This window comes from Eublepharis macularius, chromosome 15 (genome assembly GCF_028583425.1).
Source record: "Eublepharis macularius isolate TG4126 chromosome 15, MPM_Emac_v1.0, whole genome shotgun sequence".
NCBI classification, from domain to species: Eukaryota; Metazoa; Chordata; class Lepidosauria; order Squamata; family Eublepharidae; genus Eublepharis; species Eublepharis macularius.
The window spans coordinates 54,652,131-54,671,726 of NC_072804.1; the positions used below are offsets into that span (position 1 = coordinate 54,652,131).

Here is a 19,596-nt window from a genome sequence, read left to right on the forward strand (position 1 = left end):
TCTGAAAAGCTTATGCTCTGAAAATCTTGCTGGTCTCTAAGGTGCCGCTGGACTCAAATCCTGCTGTTCTACTGCAGACCAACCTGGCCACCCACCTAAACTATCCTAAAGGAAGAGGGAAAGTATCTTCCCCTGGACTTGAACTACACCTCCAAAATACCTTCCACTATTGTCCTCCAGGCACCACCCTTGGCCATTTTGCCAAGCAAACTGCCATTTCACGCTCCTGGCATTTGCCAGTTGCCCCATTGCCTCTTGGCCACGAAGCCACTGGAAAAGCAGTTGCCTGCTTAGCAGGGCGAGCTGGAGTTCAAAGAAGAAGCTTGGCTATCTGTCCACTTTTTTTAAAAAAAGGATTCTGGCATCCTTCTGCTTTTTTAAAAAAATTGAACATTAAAAAAAGAGCAGAGCAGGAACTCCAAGAACTCCCCACCGCTGCACAGGACGCAAATCTGAACTGGGAAGTGTGAAAATGCTGTCTATCATACATAGTTCCAGTGGGGTAGTCGTGTTCCTCTGTTGTGGTAAAACAAAACAGAAGCCCAGCGGCACTTTAAAGATTACCGACATTTATTCCATTATGAGCGTGAGACAAAGCTCACTTCTTCAGATACAATGGGAAGAAAGAGACTCATTCACCTTAACACCTTTGTTTATCGTCACTGCATGAGAGAGGCCAGAACCTCTGACCTCTCCCATCATCCGTGAAACTACCCAAGCGATTCACATCCCCACTTAAAGCAGCTCATGTGATTATATATACGAGGTTTCCATCTGCGCAAATCCTCCCTCTTCCTTTCTGCAATTTTTTATTAAAATGAGGTAACCTGGGGAGAAGGGTGTCTGCCACTGGACTTCTGCTTTTGCTTTACGCAGCCCTGCCTGTGAAGTGGCTGGCGAGACTGATACTGGATGGAGAAGAACGTGTTTCTGTGGCTACAATGCACTCTTTTTTTGGTGCCAGGGGGATTTCTCCTACCAGTTAAACCATTTGTAGGGCCTGAGCTTTACCTAGGCCCCAAAGCCACCCTGCCCTGATCTGCTAGACCAGGCCCATGTCTAACTACCTATCTGCCTGCCTCTCATAAGGCACTAATAATAATAATAGTAGTAGTAGTAGTAGTAGTAGTAACTGGGCTTATGTACTGCTCTTCTAGACAGATTAGCGCCCCACTCAGAGCGATGAACAAAGTCGGTGTTATTCTTATCCTCACAATACCGCTGGGGCTGAGAGGAGGGGCTTATCCATGGCCACCTACAGAGTTCCTGGCAATTGTGGGATTCGAACCAGCAGAGTGCTGATTCACAGCCCAACCACTTAACCACTGTGCTACAGCAGCTCTCATCATAACAACTGCACTTATATACCACTCTCCTAGACAGATTAGTGCCCCGCTCACAGCAGTGACCAAAGACAGTGTCATTACAATCCCCACAATATGGCTGGGGAGATCTATCTATCTATCTATCTATCTATCTATCTATCTATCTATCTATCTATCTATCTATCTATCTATCTATCTATCTATCTATCTATCTATCTATCTATCTATCTATCTATCTATCTACCTACCTACCTACCTACCTACCTACCTACCTACCTACCTACCTATTTTTAACCCGCCCTCCCCACAAGTGGGCTCAGGGCGAGGTACAACATTGATTAAAATACAACTTAAAATCAATCATAAAAACAGATAAAATACTGTACCTCTTTCGGGACAACCAGCGAGAGTGGACTCTCCATACCCCTTGTAGAGGGAGACCAGTGGAAGGCTCGGCAATGATGGGCTAAAATCAGCCTCCACCATATGCCTGGCGGAACATCTCTGTCTTACAGGCCCGCCTAAATGATACATGATCCTGGCGGGCCCGAGTGTCCTCAGACAGAGAGTTCCACCAGGTTGGGGCCAGGACCGAAAAGGCCCTGGCCCTGGTAGAGGCCAGCCGAGCCTCCCTAGGGCCAGGGACCACCAGTAGATGTTTTCTGGTTGATCAAAGTGCTCTCTGGGGCACATACAGGGAAAGACGGTCCCTTAGGTATGCTGGTCCCAGTCCATTTAGGGGCTGACATGAGCTGAGAGGAGTGGCTAGCCCAAGGCCACCTACTGAGCTCAGGGTAGTAGTGAGATTCTAACCAGCAAAATGCTGCATCTCAGCCCAACTGCTTAAGCACTATGCTACAGCAGCTCCCAGCGCTTCAAATCCTGCACAGAAGTCCAAGACATTTTGAACCTGAGCAGTCCTTGGCAAGGCACTACAGCAAAAGCCCACCTCGACATCTCAACTCTCTCCCACCGGTACTCACAGCATTTCTGTCATCAGGATCGATAGCGGAATCCTTCAGTTCCTGAAAGATCTTGGCCACCTTTCGAATCTCATTCTGTGTTAAGAAGATATTTCTGCCAGACCCGATGGCGCTAAATCTGTTGACCACAACTTTCCATTTGCAGTCTTCCTTCAAGAGGTAACATTGAACATACAATGGGAGAAGGAATAAGTTCAGCGCAGACGGGTGCCACATCACGATCACTGCTCACAACGGAGCCTACGGAAAAGAAGGACGGGATATGAAATATGTTTATATCTTGTTGTTCAGAGCAGGAGCTCAGGGCTGGTCACAGAATTCTCCCTTCCTATTATGTGCTCACCACAACCCTGCAAGGTAGGTTAGGCTACGAGAAGAAGACTGGCCCGCAAGTTACCCTGTCACCTTCATGGCAGGGTAGGGATTTAAACCCAGAGCTCCTGGATTTTAACCTGATGTTCTAACCTACCCACTCAGTGGCTCAGGAGCCACATTTTATTTATTTATTTGTTTATTTATTTATATCATATTTGTATTCCACCCTCCCCGCAAGGGGGCTCAGGGTGGGTAACAACCATAAAATCATTTTTAAACGTTCCATATTAAAACATTAAAACATCATATAAACATAGCAGCATTCTTTTGCACTGTTCCATACGGCACCTGGCCCATATTCCAGGAGAAGCAGGTTCATCGTGGTACGCAATGCCCTCCCTGAACATGTGGTCTGTAGCTGTATTTTACCTACTGCTAAGCAGCATCACCATTTATAATGGGACCAGTCTGCCGAGCAGAGACATTGGTATGGCCACAAGCCAAGACTGGCCTGCGAGAGTAAAGTTGGCAAGTTGCTGCACACCCAACACAGAGACACAGAAAAATTCCCGAGATTGTACCCTGGAATCTAACTAACGGTCAACGAAAATGGACCCTCCATGCCCTTAAAACTTTGTCAGTATTTGAACATATGGCATATAGACAACAATTGCAGATGGACTTATTTTTAGATTATTTGGAAACCTTTAAGGATGCTTATGTGTCGATTTCTTGCTATTGTTGTCGTATGTGTGTTTCTGTGATGTATGAGGCTTAATTTTTCATTTCAAATAAAACAAAAATTGAAAAATAATTTTTAAAAAAAACCTTCTTTCACCCATTCCACTGTCTGTATCCAGACTTGGGCCTCCGACAATTGCAACATACAAAATTTCAGCTGAGGCGGGCTGGATTTGAGATGCTATCTAGGGGGACTCTGAAACATTGATAATCTAACAAGCAATCATTCAGGGCTAGAGGGGGCAACAGCTGCAAATAGGGTTGCCAGCTCCAGGTTGGGAAATTCCTGGAGATTTGGGAACTAAAGCTTGGAGAGGGTGGGATTTGGGGAGGGGAGGGACCTCAGTGGGGTAGAGAGGTCCGTGGGCTAGAGATCAGTTGTAATTTCAGGAAATATCCAGCCGTTTCCTGATGATTGGCACCCCTAGCTGCAAAAGCCAACTTTGACCCTTTTTGACTGTGTAGCTGGGAGAAGCATCACGACCCAACTGGTGAGAGCAAACCAGGTCAAGAAAGAAAGGGGAACTCAGAGAGTTGGGTGGGATTTGCTTCTTTGCCTGACCCCTGTAGGGAGATCCATTCGGCTCATCTCTGCTTGCATGGAGGCCAGCCAGAAACCAGAGTTCTCTCACATCCTCGTGGTCCCCTAGCAACCCTTACAATGCAGTGCAGCGCCATGCCTCAACCGGCATCCAGCCTCATAGTCAGCCGCTTTATGCTGGTTCTGCTCCGGACACCTGTTAAGTTACATATGATGACATCACAGCACACCACCAAGGCAGCTGATGCAAAAGGCATGACCTCATTTCCCATTCTCTTTCCTGCACCCTTCTCTCTCTGGCGGAAGCCGGCTTTGAGGTAAGTTGCCAGCTCCCGGAGGGACATTCCTGGAGATTTGGGAGGGCTGGAGAGGGGGAGTTGTGGAGGGATCTCTGTGGCCTGGGATCAGTTGTAATTCTGAGAGACCGCCAGGCACCGCCTGGAGGCTGGCAACCGTAAGTTCCTGTGGGTAGCGGAGGGAAGGGGGGAGTCGCGTACAATTCAAACGGAGTCAGTTAGGCGGCCTCTGCGCTGGTGACTCGCCCAACCCTTCCCTCATGACGTCATCCCACCCGTGACGTCACGACGCCGGCCGACCGCTCGCGGGCGACGTCACGGCACCTCATGCCGTCCCCCGTTTCCTCACAGAGCCCCCCGCCTCCCCGATGACGCTCAACCTTCCCCCTTTCAGCCCCTCGCCCGCACTGAACGCGGCCGCCAGCTCCGGAGCGGTTATTCAGCTCTCGCGCGTGCGCGGACCGGTCAGGGGGCGGGGCTGTCGGTGCGTCACTGAACTGCGCGCACGCGCTCCGACGGGAGGGCGGTTGCCGTGGAGACGGACGGCCGTAAAGCGGGGTCGGTCGCGCTCCCTCTCTCGGTTGCCGATTCATGGCGGCGGCGGCAGCGGTCGTGGTCTCGACGATGGCCGGGGCCGGAGGCGGCGGGGGGCCGGTGCTGAACGGGGCGGAGGCGGGCGCCGCGGGGCTGAAGGAGGCGGCCGGCATGTACGAGCAGCTGCGGGCTGAGTGGAACCGCAAGAACCTCAACCTGGGCAAGTGCGGAGACCTCCTGGGGCGCCTCAAGGTAGGCGGGGGGGGGGGCCTTGAAACTGCAACCGGTGCTGGAAGGGGGAGCCTGGAAACGGACAAACGGGACGGCGGAGCCCCCGGCAGCCTGACTGGACCGTGGAGCTGCGGGGGGCCGGGGGGGGGGCTGGGCTTGGCCTTGAAAGTGGGGAGCCAGAAACCGGCGTCCGGGGTGTGTGTGGAAACTGCCCCTCCCGACCTGGAGGTAGGAGGGGGGCCTTTGAAACAACACCTGGGGGAGTGGAATTTATTATTATTGCTGTTATATTGGCTCTGGAAGTGAGCAGGTGTGTGTGTGTGTGGAATGTATTATGATTATTTATTAGATTTATGTAGATTCGTGGAAGGGAGGGGGCCGGGTGGAAGCCACCGTCGCGGACAGGGGGGGCTGCCTTGGCTGCTGGAGCTTGCAAAGGATGAGTGCGAAGCGGGGCGAGTTCCAGTGGGACCCGGTTCCGGGGCAGGGGGGTGTCCTGGGAAGCTGCCGGTGACTCGCCGTCGTTTTCCTCCGAGGCTGCCGGAAGCCAGGCCGGTGACTCAGCCCGGGCGTTTGGAACCTCTCTGCTGAGTCAGGCGACTTCTGTTTTTGTTTTGGAGGGCTGTTGCGAAAGACGAATGAACGGCTGCGGTGGGCTCCCCGGCTGCCCCCTTGGCAACCGGCTCTGCCTGCTGCTTTGGTGGGGCTGCGTCTTTGCGTTTGTCTCTCTGGACGCAGAGGCACCTTTGGAGGACAGCAGCGCTTTGATTTTTGTATGGCTTGTCTGTTTATAATCCGCCTTTCTCAGAGAGATCCAAGGCGAATTTCACAGGGCCAGTGAAAATGCAATAATCAGCAGCTAGGACATTTACTGAGCTAAGTATAATAACGAACATTCAGTGGGACATTCAGTGAAAGATGCAATAGGTTTGGGCTGGCATCTTTGGAAACTAGTGGGGTAAACATCATGTGAGAATTTGGGATTGCCAGCCTGGGGGGGGGGGGGCTGGAGATCTCCTGGAATTGCCACTGATCTCCAGACTTCAGAAATCAGTTCTCCTTTACAAAGTGGCTGCTTTGGAGGGCGGTACTGTATGGCAGTATACCCTGCCGCGCTTCCTCCCCTCTCCAGGATCTACCCTCAGATCTCCAGGTACTTCCCAAGCTGCATTTGGCAACCCTACAACTGGATGTGCATCCCAGAGGTGGGGTGGTGGTTTTGAGCACAACACAGGGACTGCTGCAGTTGGGGCTCAGCCTCTGTGTGTTTGCATGGCCCAAAACCCATGGGACAAAAATGGGCCCTTGACTACTGATGCAGCTTTGGTCTAGGAAGGCTGAGTGTAAAGCACTTTGGCTTCTCCATATTGTTCAATGTCTGTGCCAGTTTCCATCACTCACTTGGTCACGGCAGACAGCAGGGGCCCTGGGACCCATTTCCCCCTGCTGCTTGAGTGTCCCAGGGTGCACTCTAGGCCTTGCTGGTACCCCTAGAGTCCACCTCTGAACGTATCTCTGGCTCCTTTGTGGAGGTCTTTGGAAGAGGAGTTGAGCAAGGGCTCCCTCACAAGCATTCTGCTGCTTCTTTACTGAATGCTGTCCTGCAGAAGGCAGGAATGTTGTGTGGGTAGCGGGAGTTGCTGTTCTTCTCTGGTACTGTTTGGTCCCTTGCCTCACTTTTTTGGCAGGGGTTGATCTGTAGAAAGTCTGTTTCAAGGTGCCAGAGTTCCACTAACAGATACTGCTATTTACTAGACTCTCTTACCTGTGCAAGTTTCTGAAGCACGAGGCTGACTCCAGTTAAATGGTTTTTTTTAAGATACTCAGATTGTCATGGGCAAATAGTGGGCAACGGAAGGTAGTCTTGTGTGGCCAGACTCCATGCACAGGCTGCCCGTTGCCTGTCACCAGGTCACATTACCTGCTGTACCATATGAGTCTGAGATCAAAAACAGTCATCTAGATGCCATTCAGTCTCTTGGCCTGTGACTTGAGTGAGCCATGACCATAGAAGGGATGGCCCTGAATTGACAATCGTGTGGGTTGCCTGTAACACCTTTTCATTTCCTCTGTTCACAGTTGGCCCTGCTGGAACTCAACTTTCTGCCCACCTCAGGCACAAAACTGACTAAACAGCAGCTTATCTTGGCAAGTGAGTGTCATCTCGTCATGCCTGGGGCTGGATCAAGGTGGGTGGAGGGACCTAATTGTGTCTCCCCCTCACACACAAAGCTTTCCACAGAGCTGAGAGAGTCTCCAATACCTAATCCATGTTCTCCCAAACTAATGCAGTGCTAAAAGGGCTCTTTAGTGCTCTGCCTTCCAGCAGCATGACGAAAAAGTTTTGGCAGACTCTTGCTTTACTTGAGCCCCCCTGCCAAAAAACATTTACACTTAGCATGTATATAGCACACTTCAAGTATTCAAAACCTCCCCCGAGGATTATCTTACTGTAATTTGTGCAACATCCCTGTAAGGTCAGTATTATCGCCTCTGTTGCTAACTGACTTATTGAAGGCCTTCGGTGAGCCCCTTTCTGTCCACCTCAGCAATTGAGGTGTGATAATACTGGCGGCAGAAGTAAGGTTCTAACGAGTTTCGCATTGTCCTAGATACCACGTTTATCTCGCTCCCGTCTCCCCCTGCAGACACACTGCATCCCTTGAGTTTGCTGAGCCTGAAGAGTAAGGCGAGGGGTTTCTGATTGGCTGCCCTAATATTGCGCTATTTGTCAGTGTTTTAAAGCTCTGTCCCTCTTCCTCTAGGGGATATTCTAGAAATAGGAGCCCAGTGGAGCATCCTGAAGAAAGACATCCCCTCTTTTGAGAGGTACATGGCTCAGCTCAAGTGCTACTACTTTGATTACAAGTAAGTCTTCCTGCCACGCATGGGGAGCAAATTTATGTTCTTCATCAAGATTTCATTCTCAAAAGATGCGGGGGCAACCCCTTGGTGCCGAAGCTGATGAGTACAGGCGGCCTTTTCCTAAACAGCCAACACTTCTGCGGCTCGGAGGGGTGTCATAAGCCTGAATGCAAAAAGCAAGCATTTGTGGGGTTTGAGAGTGGGGTGGTGAGGACAGCAGTCTTCTCTTAGGGGCGGCTTGGCACAAGGATGCCTTTCTTAACCTCTTTCACTGAGACGGGTCTTGTGGGAAAGGTAGTATGATTAGCTGGCAATAGGTGGATTTGGGAACCCTGTTTCTCCTGGCTCCGGCCTTCCTTGGCTGTTTGTAACAAAGTGACTCTGTCGTTCCCCCAGGAGTATTGGGGGGGGGGGCTGTCTCCTCCCCTTTATGCTTGGCCTTTGAAACCCAGCAGTTTAAAAGATCTTTGCGGCATACACAGGATGGGGCACTGGGTAGTGGGGAGGCAGGTAGCCTTTCAAAATCTGCTTGCCTGCCTGCCTGCCTCTCTCCTTACCCTTCCTTACGGGCCTCTTGCCCAAGGACCTCCCTAATCCTCGGGTAAGGTGCGTATGTATCACGCCTGCATTTTCATGTTGCCCTCCTCCTGGGAACTCAGGGTGACACAGGTGGTTTCCCCCATTCCCTGTTATCCTTGCGACAGCCCCATGAAGCCGCTTAAGCAAGGAGTGGAGGCCCAAGTTCACCCAGCAAGCTTTGTGGCAGCGGGTGGATTAGAACCCAGATCTCCCCAGTTGTAGTCTGACTCTCTTAACCAGTATGCGGCACCAGTTTTCAAGGGCTTCAGCACCTTTCCTCTTCCCTTCCTCCCAGGGACGAGCTGCCGGAGTCGGCCTATAAGCACCAGCTGCTGGGCTTGAACCTCCTCTTCCTGCTCTCCCAGAACCGTGTGGCTGAGTTCCACACGGAACTGGAGCGGCTGCCAGCCAAGGACATCCAGACCAACGTCTACATCAAGCACCCGGTGTCTCTGGAGCAGGTAGCCTCTCGCCGCTTTAGGTCTCTCCTGCTGCGTTGCAGGCTGAGCTCTGCCTTGCAAGGGCAGAACAAAATGCTTAATTGGCAAAACGGGATTGGGCGGGTGAGGAGGAGGCTGTGCAGAAATTTGCTGCATTTCTTACTGTCTTATAACTTCCAGGTTGCTTATGTCAATCTTTTTTTTAATGTGTCAAGCTATTGAGAATTTAAAAGCGGCGGTAACGGCATACTTCCAGTTCAATCCCAAGTTCTTGGCAGGATAAAAAAATGTCTTCCTGGGTCTCTAATGGGGGAAGTAAAGCAACATCCTTAGCCAGTTGTAGATTTCCCCATTTCACTGCTAGTCTGAGAAATAACTCAAGGCATTTAAACTTGGTGATTATAGAAGTAAAAGTTTTATTTGGCAGTAAGCCTGGATGCAGTCAGTTTTGGTAGCTGAATGTGTACAGGAAAGCATCCGCAACTGTAATTTATACCTTTCAGTCGACATAGAAAAGATTGCATGAAGTTCGTAAGATTTCATACTGTTCTGTAACCAATCAAGTCGAAGTACATAACCTTCTGAACAGTGTAGATTGACAGGTCATAGTCAGGAATTAAAAGGAACACAGTAAAAATAATATTCTTGGATGGCATCATTAATTTCAAAACATAACTGGGAAAGGATACCCCAAGGCCGAAGCTAAATATCTACAGATGTAAACCATTTTTAACCTTCTCTGTATAGTGGAAGCAAACCTGCTGTGCCCTTTTTTCATGGCCTCTTAAGTTATAATGATATAAAAACAATTGCAGGAACAGAAATGCAAAACATAGAGTGTAAGAAGAATTTTCTTACAGGCTTTGAGCAGCCCAGATCAATAAGTTTTGAATTGAAAGTCAAGGGCTACTCAAAATTCCCTAACAGTCTCCCAAGACAAAATGAGGGAGGGTCTCTCTATGGCTAAAGGGCTACAGCTGAAGAGCTCTACTCCTGGAAGCCAATCCCCACCCCTGAAAAGGTGACCCTTCAAACTGGGGCTCTGCCTCTGGTCTGGAATGGGACAGAGCGTTTCCTGAGATCCATGCTGTGGGTCTTGAAGGGGCCGGAGGATGCACGTTTGCTCATGAGTGTGTCCAGTGCGATGCATCCATGTACAGGCACATTACACCCCAAAGAGACCCTTTCTGGTCTCATATTGTAGGGGGTAGTCTTGTCTCCCTCTGAGGTGGGGCAGTTGAAGGGCCAGTAATATGGGCTGAATTATCATCAGTTCATACTAGGGCTGATGTTCAGCTAGCACTGGCGTGTCTGGGGACTTGAACATCAGGTCTTGGGTAGTTTAAATTTGAACATCAGGTCATGGGTACTTTAAATTTGCATTGCTGTGTCTTCCCTTGTATGTGGTGTTGGGCAATGGAGGCCTTTTTAAACAAATCTGTGGTGTTCTCCCCCCCCCCCCCCCAGTACCTAATGGAAGGCAGCTACAACAAAGTCTTCCTGGCAAAAGGCAACATCCCTGCGGAGAGCTATGCTTTCTTCATCGACATCTTACTGGATACGGTCAGGTGAGCCGCGCCCTTGTAAGCCTCGTTGGAGTTTTCACAGAAGGCCAGGTCCTGGAGTTTAGCCACTTTAGCTATTGGCGTTTCCTGTGCAGATGCATGTTATGAGGCATTTTGGCCTCATTGAGGGCTGTGGGATTATCTGCCCTTGGGAGACTGCCTGTCGCCTCTCTGAGTTGTGGCTCTGGCCTTGCCCATCAGCACCTGTTGCAAGTGGAAATTCAGCTCAATAGCTCTTCCCGTTAGATGGGATGATGCAATCATTCCTATTGGAGAGGTGCTGCGGAGTGGCCCATTCTTGGGGTGTGACTAGACCAGATAGTAAGGATTCTGCAGCTTTCCCTTGTGTTCCTCCCTCTCGTCCTCTAGCTTCTATTTGCTCTGCAGCTGTGGGTGACTGTATGTTTCATCCTACCATAGGATGAGGCGGATGGGTGCAGTTTCTGTTGGGGGGGGGGGACTGGAAGGGGGGAAGGTTCGCAGCATTTTAGCAGGAATGACCCAGTGCAGCTGAGAGAATTGTGTTCTGAATCCTCGAAGTGTTAGGCAGATGCCAAGCAAGCATGTCCTGGGTGGGTGACCTGTTTGCTTCTGCTCTTGGTCTCCTCTGCCCCAGGGACGAAATTGCCAGCTGCATCGAGAAGGCGTATGAGAAGATCCTATTCAACGAAGCCACTCGAATGCTCTTCTTCAACCCCAAGAAGATGACAGACTACGCCAAGAAGGTGAGGTTGGCAGAGTGGCCACAGCCTCTCCGTCCCTGTCACATGCTCTATCTGTATTTATACACCCATCAAAATATATTTTAGAATATTTATGTGCCATCTTTCTATAAAAGTGCCCAAGGCATCTCATGACAAACAAGAAATGGCCATATCATTTAGCAAATAAGAGTATCAAGGGTATCTTGGTTTCATTTTCTTCTCCCGTGATCCACCCCCTGTAATCCTTCCTCCCTGCAAATGCGCTCAAGATCCTACCCTCAGTGCCACAGCCATCAGTCTGGCTACAAGGAGCAGGTCTTTTTTCTGTGGCCACATCCAGTCTGTGCTGCTCCCTCCCTGCTTACTCTTGCTTTTATCCTCAAAAGACTTCTGCCTAAGCTGGCAAGTCAGCACCGGGAAAGACCTTTCCAGACTGATCAGACGAGCCAGTGATGGTTCCATATCTGCAAAATGATGGGCAGGGGGGGATGTGGTTCTTGCCCCTTGATGAACACTGCTGGGCCTGCCTCAGCTCCAGGTGTCCTGGAACATGCTTTTGCAGCCGTGACTGGTTGGATGAGGCAGAGTCGGCTGGAACTGAATGCAACGAAGACGGAGGTCCTGTACTTGAGCCATGGGGGATTAGGTTTGGGGCTGGGGCACCGTTAGTGCCAGTTCCGAGGGTTAAGAGCCTGGGGGTGATCTTGGATGCCTCCCTGAAAACGGAGGCACAGGTCACCGCGGTTGTCTGGTCCTCTTTTTTCCATCTGCGGCAGACCAGGCAACTTGTCCCTTACCTGCCAACCCGTGACTTAACTACAGTGATCCAAGCAATGGTCATCTCTAGGCTAGATTACTGTAACTCGCTCTACGCAGGGCTGCCCTTGAGCCTGACCCAGAGATTACAGCTGGTACAAAATGCAGCGGCGCGTGTTATTACGAGAATGCCAAATAAGGCGCATATAACACCATTCTTACGTGAGCTGCATTGGCTGCCAGTGGAGTACTGGATTAGATTCAAGGTTCTGGTATTGACCTATAAGGCCCTGTGCGGACTGGGACCAGCATATCTACGGGACCGTCTCTCCCCATATATTCCCCAGAGGACACTCCGATCAGGGGACAAACAGCTGTTGGTGGTCCCTGGCCCCAAGGAGGCCCGCCTAGCCTCGACTAGGGCCAGGGCCTTTTTGGTCCTGGCTCCCACCTGGTGGAACGCTCTGTCTGCTGAAATCAGGGCCTGGCAGGACCTACTATCCTTCCGTTGGGCCTTCAAGACAGAGTTGTTCCGCCAGGCATATGGCTGAGGCTGGGCCTCCGCTGGCCTGAAAAAAGGGGTGTATAAAATCTTCACCCTCCCTGTGGCTGTCCACCATCCTGTTTTAATTTTAAATGTGTATTAATACACTGTAGATTTAATGTAGAAAATTTTTTACTGTATTTTACTATGTTATCCGCCCTGATCCCGCTCGCAGGGAGGGCAGAATAGAAATTTGAAATAAATAAATAAAATGATGCCCGAGTTGAATAATGGAGCGTGCCAGCAAGGCATTTGTTGTGGGGTCACTGCCGCGTGGCTTAAAAAATAAGCTCTTCCTCCATTACCACCCATCTTTTCACCTTTCAGCGCGGCTGGATCCTGGGTTCCCACAACCACTATTGTTTCGTTGGCCAGCAGCACAAGCCCGAAGATGCCACCATCCCGTCGACGGAACTCGCCAAACAAGTGATCGAATATGCTCGGCAGCTGGAGATGATTGTCTAGCGGGTGGTTGCTCTCGTGGCCTGGGACTGTGGGTTGTTCACCCTTCCTTTTTTTTTTTTTTTTACTCCAGTTCTCATTTAATGGGCAACCTTTTGAAGTATATGCAGAGGTTTGATTCTCTTCCCCCACCCCCACCCCTTCCATGGGACACTGGAGTAAAAGTGGTGAATGAGCAGACAGATGGCGTAGTTTCTTACTCCTGTGCAAGGAGCCTTCCTGGATGGAGCAGAGGACCGATTGATGTTGGCACTCTGTGACCTCCCTTTTTATAATTGTCACGTACCAGCCTGTCATTTGCTCCTGTTTGGAAATGGTGCCAGACGGTTCTAGTTGCACCTAGAATTGCAATTTCTCCCCTTTCTGGTCAACGCAAGGTTAAACTTGTCTCCCTGACTGGTGATCTCAGCCTTTTTATTATTGTTGTTGTTGTTATTGTTTGGTTAACGGCCATTTTTCAGTGAAATCCTCCATTATGAGGAGAGTCACGGGTTAAATAAACACACCATTTCTTCTACAAATGTAGTGTTCTGACTGTTGTAAATAAATCCCAAAGTTATTAAAAGGGGGAAAGACTTAAACTAGAGATGGTCTGTCATGGCTGTGAGCCCTGTAGCAAAGAAAAATTTCCACGTTCAGTAGCAGTATACTTCCTAGCACAAATTAGTGAAGGGCAGGGGGGCAGAGAGACAGACAGAAATAGTGTGTATTTGGCTTGTTCTAGTGTGTGCTGCCAGCCACTGAAGAAACTTTTTTGCTTCTGCATCCTGTGGGCCAGTTGGCTGAATTTCTACATGTGTTAAAAGCCTCCAAATTCAGGTACCTTAAAGACATGCTGCCAGTGGCTTAGCTGCCAGAGTTCTCCTGAGCATGCATGCTTGACCCGTTTCTTGCAAACGGGCATCAAGGCAAAGGTTGCCGACCTTAATTCAGCAGGCCCCTTTGTGCTCTATAGGTTGAATCTGTCCTGCAGATGCCCTGGTTTCAGTTGCTGCCCTGTAATTCCAAGGAACCGCAGTGGAGGCGGAAGATGAGGAATAGGCACTGGGCAGCACTTCTGTGGATTCCTCTTGCGTTGGCTTCCTTGCCCCTAGCCAATGTAGGAGGTATCCCCGCCTCAAAAAAAACCCTTGCCCACATGTCAGGCCTCGTTGACCCAGCTCTGAATACGCATTAAAGTTTTTCTTGAAATCCAGAGTTGGTAGCTCTAGATCCTGAAAACTTTATGCCACCCACTCACACTATGGTTATTAAAACTGTGGCCCTAACTCCAGCCTTCCCCGGTCACACCAGAGCAACGTTCTGCCTCTGCGTCTGACTCTTTATTCTTATGGAGCCAAGGGGTGCTCGTGTTCCTGGCTGGGTATGTATTGGGCTTCTCTGCCAAGATGCCACTAGGCTTTGTGAAGGCAAGCCACATGGACCTCACTTAGTCCCCCAAAGCAGAGACTACGGGCGCTCTGCAAGCACGGAAACATCCGCCCCAGTTGGCACTTGGAGGCAAGAGGGTCAGTGTGTGGTGTTAAGCACAAAACTGCTGAGCGGACCTGAGCACACATCCAAATTTCAGAAATGTAAGCATTCCCCTGAAACAAACCTGGGTTCCGGCTTTACAATTTAGCATGTGGAACTAGATAGATGTGCATTTTTCCTGTCCTGAAAAAAATCTGCTGAGCTCTTAACTCTATGTGGAATTCACTGGGCCGACAAGAGGAAAAAAGCCCAACGGTGTGATTAGAAAGGCCTAGAGGCGGGAGCAGGGTGGGTGGTCAAGAGGCACTCCGCTATCAGCCCAAGTAGCAGCACCCGGGTATCTTCTCCACCCCACCCCACCCCCTTTAGAACCTTTCCCTGCACTGCTGCCAGGGCCTCTCTTGCCCTCTAAGCAGCCAGGGTGGTTCTCCCCCTGCCACAAGCCAACACTGCCAGCAGGCAACTCTGTGTGCTGCAAGACCTCCGCTTCTCCAGTGGGAGCCCACAAATGAAGCCTCAGGCTGAGCTGATAGACAAGGTTTTATTAAGAAGGCCGCTTGGATGAGGGAGCCAGGTCCTCGCGGGTGACGTGCTGCTGCTTGTAAGAATCCAGGCAAAACTTGCTCCCAGCAACCAGCGAGACGGCCAGCAGAGCGGTAGCGACCCAGGGGGGTTCTGCCAGGTGGTTGGTGGAGGGGTTGAGCCTGAACAGAGCGGGTGGGGGTGGGAGAGAGCAATGTCTTGTTGAAATGTGCCTTCAAATTGGGGTTGTCCCCATTCGGCTGGGGACAGCTCTAAGTGACCAATTACACTAGCATACATTCTGTTGGTGAAGAGTGCTGTTAAATCATAGCTGACTTAGGGTGACCCCTGGTGGGGTTTTCATGGCAAGAGACGAGCACAGGTGGCTTGCCACTACCTGCCTCTGCAACCCTGGTCTTTATTGGAGGTCTCCCATCCAATTACGAACAAAGGCTGACCCTACTTAGCTTCTGAGATCGGATGAGGCTTGTCTGGACTATCCACGTCAGGGTAAGTGTTTTAAATTTTGTCTCGCTAATTGGGAGCCCCAAAGGGCCTTTCCTTGATTAACCTGACTACGTTCTCAGGCAGACCGCAGTACCAAGAAATGGGCACCTCATAAGGTACCTGCTTTCTGTGTACAACACAACACTTGGGTAGTAGAAGGGTTGATGGTGGCAAGGGGAGGGTTGGCAGGCCCCTTCCCAGCCTCTGAGTCCATCACAGCTCTATGGGTGTGTCTCCCCTGCAGACTTTGAATGGGTACTTCACCTTTCCAAGGAATCCTGGGATTTGAAATGGGGAGGGTGTGCAAGGGATAAGGACTCTCACAGAATTTTCGGTACCCCCACCAAACTTCAGTTCCCAGCATTCTTTAGAGGCCACTATGAACAGTGGATCCCTTAGCAAGCACAGATGGGCCCATCTATTGTGGGCGACTAAGCAGGATTCCCCCGCCATTCACTCACCATGCCACGATGTTTTTGGGAAGCTTCCTCTCCTCCTGGTGTCTGCAATAGCACTTCCTGGAGCACGAGTCCGCCACCTGGAAAGCCGGCCACTGGCGATGCTGCACGGGGCTGGGGCCTTCTTGGTCTTGCTTGGAAATATTCTGGGCAAGGGTAGCATCCTCTTCAATAGCTGCTCGCTCGTCCAGAGAAGGGGGCACCTCCTGGACATAGATTCGTTTCCTTAAAAAACATCCTGCATTTTTTCTACACGTAAAACCACTCTTAAGCCAATGTGAAATGGCTTATAAGCAGCAAATCAACAAATTAAGTTTTTTAATTTAAAAAAGTTAAGCAACACTCACCAAAGGCTCTCCGAAATAAAAGGGCCTGGCAACCTTCTCGAACGGTGGAAAGAGAGGAACCCCTTCTAACTTCAGCGGGGAGGCCACACCACAGCTGCGGGGCCATTGCTTCTGCCCCTTGCCCTTGGGTACCTTCACCTTGGGCTGACCTGAGGATTTGAGTTTCTCTTTCGACTTTGCCGCTGCAGGGCCTTGCTTTCGGACCTTGGGTCTTGCTTGGGCCGTGCCTGTTGCCTTCTTACCTGGAGATGGTCTCGTGGGAGCTGGTCCCATGGGAGAGCCAGTGGGGCTGGGTGCCTTTGGTGTCTCACTGGGGGAATATGATTTTGGGCCTGGCAGTGGTGTTGGGGGTCGGTCCTCTGTTTGAAAAGACTGGCCAGTGGCCAGTGGGGGGATGGTACCCCAAGCTGAGTTACACGGCGGTGACTTCAGTGGCCCCGTTTCTTTCGCACCCTCTGGCAGGTCCAGTGATCTCCAGCATAATCTCTGTACGCTCCCGTCGACCTCCACTGCTATTTCCTGTTCTGACAAGAGGGCTGCAATCGAGGGAGAGGAGGCTGCCTCCACAGCCTCTTGGTCACCTGCCTGGGATGGATCGGTGGGGCCCATGCCCTCTTCTTCGGCTGCCGCGTCAGCCGCGTCGAATGACATTTGGCTTTCATCGTGCACAAGCCAATCACATTTTGCGTCACTGCCCAAGAAAGTGACAACCTGGGGCACAGCTGCGCCAAACTTTGGTAACTTCCGCCCTTGACCTTTACGGCGCTGAGGGTACGGAGTCGGAGGCCGGGGCCTTTGCCACTCTGGCCTCTTGGTGCCGGCAGTGGACAGCTCCTCTAGGAATGTGACCACTGGCTGACCGGGCGCATGGCCGGCAGGTTCCTTCGGGGTGACTTTTTTGAAGTGCTCCAGGAACAACTGGCTGAGCGAGGAGAAGTCCTCAGGGTTGCTCCCTTCCAGCCCTTTGAATGATGGCAGCTTCTTCCCTGGTGTTGTGAGGTGGTGCAGAGCCTGGGGCAAAACCAGGGTGCTGGCCGGGGCCTTCTTCTGTGGGCACTGCTTCAGAACATCGGCGTAGGAGATGCCCGAGGGAATGAGGCCTGCTTTTGGTTTCACAGCCTTGATGCTGGGAGGCCACTGGCCTGGCTGAATGGTTACTTTGTACAGGAAGTTAAGGCCTCTCTCTAGCAGTTCTTGCATTGTCTCCGAACTGACCACCTCTGCCCCCGCAGCCTCGTTCTTTGCCCCAGCCTCTGCCTCGCTTCCCGAGGCCGGACACGTTTCCACGAGGCTGCTCGACATCGTCGGGTGTTCGGCCAGTAAGTGTGAAGCTGGGGCAGGGCCCTTCGAATCGCCATCACTTCCAGGCGTGTTGTCCCGTTGGCCCATTTGCTCTATCTCCCACTGACCGGACCCCCACAAGAGGAGGGCTTTCTTTCCTCCTGGGGAAGCTGCACCGCTGGAAGGAGCCGGCCTGTTGGTGTCTGTCTCTTGCATAAATCTGAGCCCCACCAGCGTATCCTCAGTCATGTTGAAAGGTGCCAGGATGCGCAATGAGCTTGTCGGCACTTTCTGGCCACAAGGCACCGATTCAGGCAATGGCTCCTCATGGTCTGCCTCATCCTTAGGGCTCGCTTTGATGCGCTGGGCCCAATAGACCTTGGTTTCTGCCCCATCCTCATCTGCGGCGATGGCCAGGCCCAGCTCCATTATTTTCTCTGGCTGCAGCGACAGGCTTGCCGGGTTCTTACCCAGGCAGGCATTCTCTGCCTTGCTCTTCCCTTTAGCTGCTGCTCTTCTGGCACCCAGGTCTTTGGGGTCAGAGGCCACCACTTGGGGAGGCTTTAAAGCTGGTTTCAATCCTTTCTGATCCTCTTGAAGAACAGATCCTGTATTCTGACCAGTCTGGAGATCAGCCCCGCTGAGACAAGCTAGGCCCTGCCTCTCCGTCTTGAGCTCTTTATCACAGAGGCTGGCCTCCTTGATCGCGCCACTGGGTGAATTCTGGGCCCAAGTGGAAGACTGCTTTGGCTTGGATTTTTTGGAGTGACTCTTCTCCATCTCCGTGGCTCCTGCCTGCCTGTCTCCTCCTCCTGGCTCATTGCCCTGTGGCTGACAAACATCTTCCGGTTCCATGGGTTGAGAGCTCCCCTTTCTGTTCCATGGGTTGAGAGAGAGGCACCCTGTCTCTTGTTTAGTGGCGCTGGACCTCTGATTGGTCTTGCTCCTGTCTGGATTGGCTTTCTCCTCCCCATCTTTGGTCGCCTCAGATTCTTGCGTTGCCTCCCATTGGACATTGCCCATTATATTTAGTCACCCTGGGGATAAAAAGATGGCAAGAACTTAGAGCACATGGCACAAGGCCAAGATCTGGGGGCTGAGCTTGTGCGCATGCCATGATCTCGCTGGTGGACCCCCCCCCCCGCCTTCAATCAGCCTCCTGCCAGGAAGAGAATACTACCCCCCCCCCAGTCTGTATAACATCTACCCATTCGCCACCCACACCACGGGTTTTGGTTGAGGAAGGATGGTGCAATGTGAATGCCGCTGGGTTTCATTAACTGGAATTGTTTTTATGATGCTACCTTGTTTTTATACCTTAATGTGATGCACTCTGAGCTTGCTCTGCAGGAATGAATGAATGAATGAATGAATGAATGAATGAATGAATGAATGAATGAATGAATGAATGAATGAATGAATGAATGAATGAATGAATGAATGAATGAATGAATGAATGAAGCAAGCATGGGGCAGATCTGAAATGAGGTAGGGTATCATTATGCCAGCCACATTTAATTCTACCTTGAGCTGAGACAGTGTGGATAGACTCTAGGATCTGAGAAACTTGTCTAAGCCTATTGATTTCAATGGGCTTAAATTGGAGTAATTCTGCTTAGGATTTCACTGTCAAATTCAACTCCCCCCCGCCCCCGCCGCCATAGAAGGTGGGTTGGTGACCTTGGGGCCGGTCCCTTTCTCAGCTTAACCAACCTCACAAGGTGATTGTCCTGAGGATAAAATGGAGGATTGTTTTTAATGGTAATTCTCGTCTGCCTTTTCTGAGTATTGCCAGCATATTGATGGCAGCCAGCCCAAAACCTACCGATGACTTGGCTTTCCATGGAGATTGAAGAGCACGGGGATGTTGTAAGCTGCTCTGAGCCTCTCTTGGGGAGAAAAGCAGGACAATAAATACATATTTAGCAGGTTGTGCCTTCTTCTCATGGCCCGGTCCTAGAAAAGCTTCCCTTACTAAATTCCTGCACTTCAGCCAGCTGGGACAGGTTCAGGAGTTGGGGGCCAGTGATGAGGAGGCCACCTTAATGCTCACAGCAACCACAGGCAAGTGAAACACAGCTGGAGGGGTTGCCCTTTCCAATTTCTACAGTCTGTGCGTAGGCTTGC

At 51.0% G+C, this 19,596-nt stretch overlaps 3 protein-coding genes across 3 annotated transcripts in view; 1 reads left to right on the top strand and 2 right to left on the bottom strand.

The window, feature by feature from the left end:
• Positions 1-4,458, bottom strand: part of LOC129343357 (cation channel sperm-associated auxiliary subunit gamma-like) — a 45,377-nt gene extending 40,919 nt beyond the window's left edge. The window contains exons 1-2 of the mRNA XM_054999532.1: positions 4,403-4,458; positions 2,309-2,548 (exon numbers count right to left, since the gene is read on the bottom strand). Coding sequence (XP_054855507.1) covers positions 2,309-2,524 — 216 coding nt within the window. The 5' untranslated portion in view covers positions 2,525-2,548; positions 4,403-4,458. The remainder of the gene's footprint in view (positions 1-2,308; positions 2,549-4,402) is intronic.
• Positions 4,459-4,761: 303 nt separating this feature from the next.
• On the top strand, positions 4,762-13,402 carry PSMD8 (proteasome 26S subunit, non-ATPase 8). Its single transcript, XM_054998653.1, has 7 exons — positions 4,762-4,987; positions 7,046-7,118; positions 7,732-7,834; positions 8,706-8,871; positions 10,318-10,418; positions 11,032-11,140; positions 12,747-13,402. The coding sequence occupies exons 1-7, from the start codon at positions 4,793-4,795 to the stop codon at positions 12,882-12,884; spliced, it is 885 nt and encodes a 294-aa protein (XP_054854628.1). The 5' UTR covers positions 4,762-4,792; the 3' UTR covers positions 12,885-13,402.
• A 1,496-nt stretch (positions 13,403-14,898) lies between these two features.
• GGN (gametogenetin) lies at positions 14,899-18,492 on the bottom strand. Its single transcript, XM_054998954.1, has 3 exons — positions 16,189-18,492; positions 15,845-16,047; positions 14,899-15,058 (listed from the first exon to the last, which is right to left on the bottom strand). The coding sequence occupies exons 1-3, from the start codon at positions 18,490-18,492 to the stop codon at positions 14,899-14,901; spliced, it is 2,667 nt and encodes an 888-aa protein (XP_054854929.1).
• Positions 18,493-19,596: the final 1,104 nt, after the last annotated feature.